This window comes from Pygoscelis adeliae, unplaced genomic scaffold, assembly GCF_000699105.1.
Source record: "Pygoscelis adeliae isolate BGI_AS28 unplaced genomic scaffold, ASM69910v1 Scaffold207, whole genome shotgun sequence".
In the NCBI taxonomy this organism is placed as follows: Eukaryota; Metazoa; Chordata; class Aves; order Sphenisciformes; family Spheniscidae; genus Pygoscelis; species Pygoscelis adeliae.
This window is the reverse complement of record NW_008825160.1, coordinates 525,244-533,895: the sequence shown is the minus strand read 5'-3', so window position 1 is coordinate 533,895 and position 8,652 is coordinate 525,244. Positions and strand designations below refer to the sequence as shown.

The 8,652-nt window shown below is 44.0% G+C and overlaps 1 protein-coding gene across 2 annotated transcripts in view; it reads right to left on the bottom strand.

The window, feature by feature from the left end:
- The window catches only part of PRKCQ (protein kinase C, theta), a 47,206-nt gene extending 41,434 nt beyond the window's left edge, over positions 1-5,772 (bottom strand). The window contains exons 1-3 of one of the 2 annotated variants that reach the window (XM_009328676.1): positions 5,695-5,772; positions 5,448-5,601; positions 4,173-4,298 (exon numbers count right to left, since the gene is read on the bottom strand). In XM_009328676.1, the coding sequence (XP_009326951.1) occupies positions 4,173-4,290 (118 nt within the window). In that variant the 5' untranslated portion in view covers positions 4,291-4,298; positions 5,448-5,601; positions 5,695-5,772. Of the gene's footprint in view, positions 1-4,172; positions 4,594-5,447; positions 5,602-5,694 lie in introns of those variants that run through there. The other variant, XM_009328675.1, reaches the window with a different exon arrangement.
- Between the last annotated feature and the right edge of the window lie 2,880 nt (positions 5,773-8,652).

Sequence of the window (8,652 nt, the reverse complement as noted above, 5' to 3'; positions counted from 1 at the left end):
ATTTCTCTGCTCAGCTTTCATTTACACACCTTCAGGATGGATTAAAACTGGTAAGCAAGCTCCAAAGTTATTGGAGGCAGGAGAGAAGGAGAAGAAAGGAAACAGTGACTCCTGGTTGTGTAATATTTAGCTCCAGAAATGAGACAATGTTTATTGGGGAGAGAACAAATAGCAGGGCTGTGAGATTATAACAAAAATCTCCCTTCACCACCCCATGCAGTGGTTTCCTGCAAAAGGAGAAACAACTGCCAGAGCCACTAGATAGACCTAGCTTGAGAAAGCTTCCTGAGGAGAGGCATGCAGGACCCTGCAACCAATACCGACTTGCTGAAATTTCACTCCACGACCCAACACCCGGCTCTCACAAAGCGGTTTTGTGCTTGGTTCGATCACATAAACTTGATTCGAGCTGCAGTCCACTCTGGCCATCAGCACTGGTCTGCATCGCAAAACTGAGCGGAGATCATTCCTGCAGCGTAAAATCTCTTCTCACACTTGTCCTGCCCGGTATGACAAGTGGTTGTGCAGCTAAATCTTAGGTTCAAATTCAGTTTCTTCGAAGTTTAGAGCACCTTAATCTAAGGTGAATCCATCTCTATCAGTTAAGTGAGGTTGAGTTTTCACATGTGCAGATTTAGGCAACCATATACTGAGCTCATTGTCTGCAGGCTTAATTCAGTCCCATCAAGCTTGCAAATATATATTCAACGCACTCTTTCAACAAAAGCAGACAAAATGAGACATAAAAGTGAGACATAAACTTCCCAGTGTCACAGAGAACAGAATTCTTAGTAAGAACCGTTATTCCTTTGCTACATCAGTGAAACTCCACGGATGTGAAACACAGCACTTGCAAAACAAGTGCTTTTGTTTGCATTGCACTCCAAAACATATGGCTTAAATAAACAAACCCTGGAATGTGAATGCACTGGCCAATATATGGGATGAGACAGTCACCCCCGGCGCACCCCCGCTGACGTCTGTGGAATTCTGCCAGGGATTAGTCTGACCCTGAGTTCCTGAAAAATGAAATAGCATCTGTCTTTCCCGGGCAGCAGCTTCCACTGCAGCTGGGAGCACTTTTCCTGGAGGCTTGCTGAGTTCAAACATGGAGCAGGATCTTTCACGAAGCAAATGTCATCAAGACAGGTGGTGAAATGGCAGCGGGTTGGGTGGCTTGTGAAGGCAGAAGCCATTTTTAAAGGGCAGAGTTTTTTATACCTCAGAGGCACCTATGATCTCTGAAACGGTTTGTCTTCAGTAACAAATTGCTGTAACACTTCTAACTATGTGGAGGCTTTTTTTTTTCTTTTAAAGATTATATCGTAAAATACCAGGATCCCTTTTACAAAATGAACAAGTGGAAAAAAAAAAAAAAAAGGATGCCCAATATCTTTCCCAAGCTTCTGAAATTTCTTAGGGTGCTCTTGTTGTGACACCCTTGTGTCCACAGATGATGTGCATTACTCCCAGACCCTTGGGGTCCTCTGTCCCAATGACTTATTCATCATGGCTGGTCAACAAGGGACCGCCTTTGGCGTGACCCCAAAGACAGACTCAAGCTCCCCTTTTGGGGGAACGAAACACATCTATCACCTACCAATGCTCTGTTCGCAAAAAAAGAACCCCCCCCAAAAAAAAAACCCAAAACACTCCTCATGCTTTGCTAATGCTACACGTGGTATATATCTGATCCTTAATAGGACATCGCAAAAGTTGGAGCAGAGTCATCTACCAAAACGCTTCCAGCACAGAACTTGCAGGGATTTGGGACTGGATCTAGCCTAGATTCAGCTCTGGGTTTAGGCACGTCCTGCCCTGCATTCTGCACTCACCGCTATATAGCAATCATTTGCCCTGAAGAAATCTTAATGGCCATGTGTCAGAGCACAAGGCTGGGAGTCAGGACTGTTTGCATCTCTTACCAGCTTTGCAGCTGATTCACTCCTGCTCCTTGGACATGCCACTTTAGCCAAAATTTGCATATCAGGGTATCAATATAATTTTTTTTTTTTAAATCCCATTACCATTGAGTAGCAAGTGCTTTGTGAAACCAGGGAGCCGGAGAGCAAACTATGATCAAAAAAATCACAAAGCAGGGATGCCGTTTCAAATATATTCAGCTAATGTTTGTCCTGAAACCTTCATGCCTTTTGCCTTCTCTAATCCTGTTTGAGCGTGACAGCGCCTCGGGATGGTCATGTTGAGAGCATTTCTGGCATTTAGAGTCGGGCTCATCTCACTGGACGTCAGACGTGTACCTCTGAGTGGACTGTCTAAACTGCCCTCGGAGTCAGCGGAGAGCACCGGGCTTTTCTAGGGTGTGATTCGTCAGACCCGTTATGGATGTCTTCTTCAAGATAAGATGAATCCCACCACGGAAATCCCTGTGTGTTCCCCTGGGCTATAATACAAACTTAGCTGACTTGCTCGGATATCAATATCCTTGCAGAAGACTGGAATTACAGGGGAGATGGATCCCACTGTGGCCTCATCTTGTCTCGGTCACCTTAAGGTAGGGTTAGCCATCTACACATTTAAAGACCCTCCACCAGCAGCAGATTAACACCTCCCAAGGGTGATTCAACCTACCCTAAGAAAGGAGTAGGGATGAATCAATCTCGGGTGTTTCCTGCTGCTATCACTGACATGACAAGGAGTCCCTCTGGCTGCCCCACCATGCTCTGAGCAACGGCTAGATGAGTGCAATGACACCCCAGCAAACAGAAATCTTCTAATAGAAGGACATCATTTTTCCTATATTCAATCCTCACTAACGGAGAAAAGTTCCCCCAAACACACTTTTTTATTTCTTGTTGGTAGAGGTATTATTATTATTATTATTATTATTATTACCCAGGAGCACAAAAAATATATCCTTTAGTTAGTACATTTTTGTTTGTTAGATGCCAGAAAACACTTTCAGCTCTGTGTAAGAAAAATAAATACAGGTCTGTGCTGACCAAATTGATTTTATTCACTTTTGAACTGACAAGAGACTTCAATTTGAGTTATAGCTTTCAAAGGCCTCATTAAAGCAAACAGCCAAGCCCTGCACAGAGCTGAAATAGGACATATTTTCAGTAAGAAGTGAGATCTTAAGGCTATCTTGTCATGCAGTATTTTCTTTTTGAAATTTTTTAATTTACCAGTTACCACATCTTCCAGAATAATTTAAAGTATAATTTAAGCCAAGACAAAGTTCAATGTGATAAATGCTCTTTTAAAAAAAAAAACAAACAAATAAACAGGCAAACAAAAAGTGAAATGATTATTTTAAAATTCTAAAATTTCTTTTTTTAAACTACTTTAACATCCTCTAGAGGTTAGAGTAACGGGGTTTCTCAAGGTATAAACAGGGATTTTTGAGTTGACTTAATTTTTAAAAGAATCACAGCAGTCAAGTTAGGAATTTATCCAAGATTTAAGATAAATAACAGCCAATATGAGGAATTCCCTAACACTGAAGGTCTTGATCTTCATGATTCTTGAAAAGCAGAACTGAAGAACTTTTCCTCCTCTCACTGGGACTATTTGCATGCGTAAGACATACAAGAAATGTTTTCCCAATGAGGACTCATCAGCGTTGTTCAATCAGGAAAAGTGTGCAACAATCCATATAACCAGACACAGAAAACAGCTTAGCAGGAGGTTTCACTTTCAAACATTTTACATAGTACAGCAATTACACAGAGAAATTAACTCTCTCTGCAAAGACTGGGGCTGTTTGAGAGCTTTTTTTTTTAAAATGGTGGAAGTTGCTGGACCTGTCAGTTCCTCAAAAAAATGTGATAAACAAAGACAGCCCTCCCAGGATATTTCTAGGACACCCAGATTTCATCTGTCTGGAGTCCCACTGACAAACCAACAACTGCTCATATAAAAGTGAAACCGAATATAGCTCAGCTCATCTGCTCTGTCACGTGATGGGACCTGTAATTCAGTTGATAATAACCTCAAATTGAAGACATAGACTTGTTAGGCATCACCTTAAAATCAGATTGTCTTGCAGGCCGTGCCAAACCCAAACTCGCACTGTGCTGAGGCACAAAAGGCCCTTCACAAACCCGTATAAATATTTACCAGTGTGCCCCCTACACACCAGTAATGACACAGTAAGGCACACACGTCTTATAAAAGCTCGCATGCATATTTAACACCTCCCCACTTACCTGACTCCACGGCTTCTTTAACCATCACAGCACAGTAAGGGTTAATCACCTCCCCCTGGGATGGCAGGTAAGGGCCACTGTCATAGTTGGATAAACCAATACGCAGAAAGGGAGACATGACAAGTCCTGTGTCAAACAAAAGACAGGCGATATTTGGGAAGAGTCTAAAAATTCCCTTGATTTTAACCAGCCTCTTATCTCTGTCGGGCAGGGGTACGCCGGCCGTTATCCATCCAACTGGAGACTCTCTGACTTCCTCCACTGTCTAGCAAGATGATGGACTGACTGAGCGCCGCTTAACGTGTGTAAGGTAGCCTAACTTAGCTGTCAGCTTAACTGAGTAGCTGAACTCATCGCAGGGCTGGAAAGACCCACAACAGCAGCTTTGAGTACTAGTGACTTGATGCCGGCCGTCAGGAACAAGAACGACAATACACAGAAGCCAAATCGGGACTTTCTTGGCTGGGATAACCTCTGCTGTAATTTATGTTGAGTCACGCGTTCAAGAACCCGAACGCTATGAGAATAGAAAGGGTTTCGGGAATACAAGGCTGTTGGAAGCCTGCAAGCTGAACATGAAACTGCGAAATAACTGCGTACTATTTATATACAGCATGGAAATGATCATGGGCATTTAACTGCCTGGGTGCTGACCCATATTCATAAGTGAATCTATAAAGAGAAAAATTCAGCTCATATGAACCACACTGTGTAGAGAGTGAAGAAAAAAAGAAGGATCTCGGGATAATTTTACGCAGCTGAAAACAGAAACATATAAAATCAAGATGCCAGGAAAAACAACAACAAAGCCTTTGGGTTGGTCTTCTCTGTAGGCTCTTTCAGAGCTTCCAGAGAGAAGATTTAGTGAAGCCAGAAATTATTAACTGCTGTAGCTGGTGCCCATCATTGTGCCATCTGGGCCCAAGGACTGGGATTTACCACCCAACTTTTGCATCAACTTCTGAGCTTGTCCTTCCTGGCTCCCCTTCTAGTCAATGGAGAGCAAGAGGCACTTTGAACTCAGCTGCAGATGTCTATGTCTTGGATCACCAAAGTTACAAGACAGGGGTCCTGTTACCAGCTGTTACCTGTCAAATATATTGACAACAATATATTGTTCAACTACAACAGCAAAAAGTTGAATGACTTGTGGTGTGGGTTGCAGCCCAAGCCTCTTCTCCTTTTTACACATAAAATGCTCCATCCCAAGGGCAGCTTCTTTAGTGTCACACAGAAGAAGATCCAGATTCTTTGCTGGGAATGGCATTTTCTTACCTGTAAATGGTATTTTCCTGACAGACAAGTTCAGTCTCTGGCAAGACGGGCTTCTTTTTTCATCACAGCTGTGGACACCATGGAAAGGATTTTCTCAGCTAAAGAATGAGGATAACTGCTTCTCTGGTTGGGCTGACTTTAAAACTTGGAATCTCTGTTCAAGGAGACAGGAGGCAAGACCATCAAGAAGAGAGGAAAACTTGAGGAACCAAGACATAGCCCTTTGCTTGAGTGTCTTCTCTCTTACCCAGCAGTGTGGAGTGATGAGTTTCCATCAGCCCCCTGTGCAAAAGTCTAGGGCGACTGTAAAACTCAGAACAACTGTTTGTTAGTGCATGGCCAGGTCATAGCAGGTGCTTGTTTTGCTTGTGTCCTGGATATGGTGAGATCTTCTCCTTCTTCCTGTTTTATAAAATGAAGACAAACAGCTACAGTTAGCACTGGGACTGAAACACCAACTATTCTGGCCCAAATATTCACAAGTACTGAGCACTCACACTACAACACTTTCTGACACACGAGCAAGCAGATGGCCTATGCAGCCAACTGCAGCTGTTCTCTGATAGAGCTTTCGGTAGGGAAGGCTTCCCAGGAGGTTTCCCTAAATTTGTTACCCTACATAAGGCCAATCTATACAATGGACAGTATAGGAAGACTCTCCTTCCCATTTGAGCTCCTGGGTAGGTTAGCTAACAACTGGGCTGAGTTTTCAGGAAAACAGCAAAGACTCATAAATGAGGGAGGTGATTCTGCCCCTCTACTCCGCTCTGGTGAGACCCCAGCTGGAGTACTGCGTCCAGCTCTGGAGCCCTCAGCATAGGACAGACACGGACCTGTTGGAGCGGGTCCAGAAAAGGGCCACAAAAATGATCAGGGGGATGGAACACCTCTGCTGTGAAGAAAGGCTGAGAGAGTTGGGGTTGTTCACCCTGGAGAGGAGAAGGCTTCGGGGAGACCTTATTGCAGCCTGTCAGTACTTAAAGGGGGCTGATAATAAAGATGGTGGCAAGCTTTTTATCAGGGCCTGTTGCGACAGGACAAGGAGGAATGGCTTTAAACTAACGGGGGGTAGATTTAGACTAGAGATAAGGAAGACATTTTTTACGCTGAGGGTGGTGAAACACTGGCACAGGTTGCCCAGAGAGGTCGTGGCTGCCCCATCCCTGGAAACATTCCAGGTCAGGTTGGACAGGGCTCTGAGCAACCTGATCTAGTTGAAGATGTCCCTGCTCATTGCAGGGGGCTTGGACTAGATGACCATTAGAGGTCACTTCCAACCCAAACTATTCTATGATTCTATTCCATGATTCTATGATAACTCTCTTGGATACTGCGCTTAAAAGAGAAGAAAACCATCAGGTTTCTGGGGAAGACAGGATAGGACAGAAAGAGAGAAAAAAATCCTGTGAATCACGTCTACTGTGTATCCCTAGGAATGCACAGATCATGCGCCACCAGCAGCTACCGAACCTCCTCTGAAGACTGTGCAAGGACCTCTGCATGTGGCATCGCCCTCAACTGGGAAAACATCAAGCACTTTTGCAATTTTACAGAAGTTAGTGGGAAAGGCAAAGCACCACCTGGGGCTGGATGCAGGAGATCAGCATGATCCTGTTCTCTGGATGAGGGCAGCATCTCTCTGAAGGGTGGTTCAGTAACACATTAGCCAAGTGCCTGATGAACTTGCTCTGGAAAGCCACTTGCATTTAGATATTCAAGCACAGGTAGCTCTGTAAGGAGGGGCATTTGTGGCACTGCACAATAGTACAGTGAATTGTTTGAGTGGTCCATGGTGCAAAAGGCTAAAACTTCTGCCTGGACTGACAGGAGCAGAGAAATCTGACCAAATTAAATAGGACAAAATCTTTTTAACAGGAAGAAATATATGTACATGTATTTCCCCCCTCTGTTTGATGCAATTATTTAGCTATTTCCTTTGTTTCAAAAAATAAGAAGCCTGCTTAGTCTAAAGACAAAAGGAAAAACAAATCAAAGGGTCTCTGGCAGCAGAAGGGAAATCCAAGTAGTTGCATGTTCTGTCTGCGCAATGTAGCATCAGTGTGGAAAGCTAACAAGAGCCAAAGACTAAGGCCAACAGTCAAAACATCTGTATCATGCCTCTTTGTGTGAACAGAGATGTATTCTCTCTGCCTCTACCATACTCCACTAATACTTCTGGTGACGGCGGGGCAAGAGAAGATTATGTATCCTCTTCCAAATCCCCAATTCCCACACCCTTGGCTTTAAAAACCTATTGTTCCATGGACGGGAGCAGGAAGAAATGTAGGGAGGGCTGTATGCACTCCTTTACCAGGACTTTCAAAACTCACCTTTAAAAACTCGGAGTGCTAGCCAGAATTACTAGTCCACATGTTGGACATCGAAGAACATGAGTGTTGCTAAAGGAAGGCAAAGGTTTTTTGATAGCTCCTCAGCACTAAAATGTAGCAACACTATTGGCTTAAGTACTAAAGAAACAAAATCAAGGCTAAAAGTGTGAGCCTGGCATTCATCACATTTCAATGAAATCAATGTAGTTACAACATAGTTAAAACTGTGAAAGCATCTTGTCCTGCTAAATACACACATCACTGCTCCAAAAATCACTGGTTGGATGTGCTACACGATGCTTGTTCAGATCGGTGGATCTGCTCCCTAAACAGTGACATTTAAAACTTTTCTTAGTCTTAAATGCTGGACACCCCCTCCCTCCCCTCCAGTACAATACTTCATTTTGGCTCTGTGCAACCAAGCACTTCATGATCGGGTTTCCTAGAGAGGTTATGAAGTCTCTGTCCTTGGAGATATTCAAAAGCCATCTGGACATGGTCCTTGGCAACTGACTCCAGGTGGCCCTGCCTGAGCAGGAGAGTTGGACAAGATGAACTCCAGAGGTCCCTGCCAAGCTCAACTAGCCTGTGATTCTGTGAAAACATGGGTGGGACAGATCTCACCTAATCCTAGATGTCTACAGCATCTGCGTCTCCATGTGAGACAGTTACCTGGGCTCCTGAGAGAGGAACAGAGTGAAACGGGCACCCTCAGATCATGAGCTGGACCCATTTTAGACCCCTCCATTAGCATGTGATGAACCCATTTCTCTCCTTTGAGAAGGAGAGGGGGGAATGCCTGGGGATGATCTGTTCACATGGAGCACCTCCACTGTGGACATCTGTTTTCGATCATATTCCTCAAGCCATTAAAT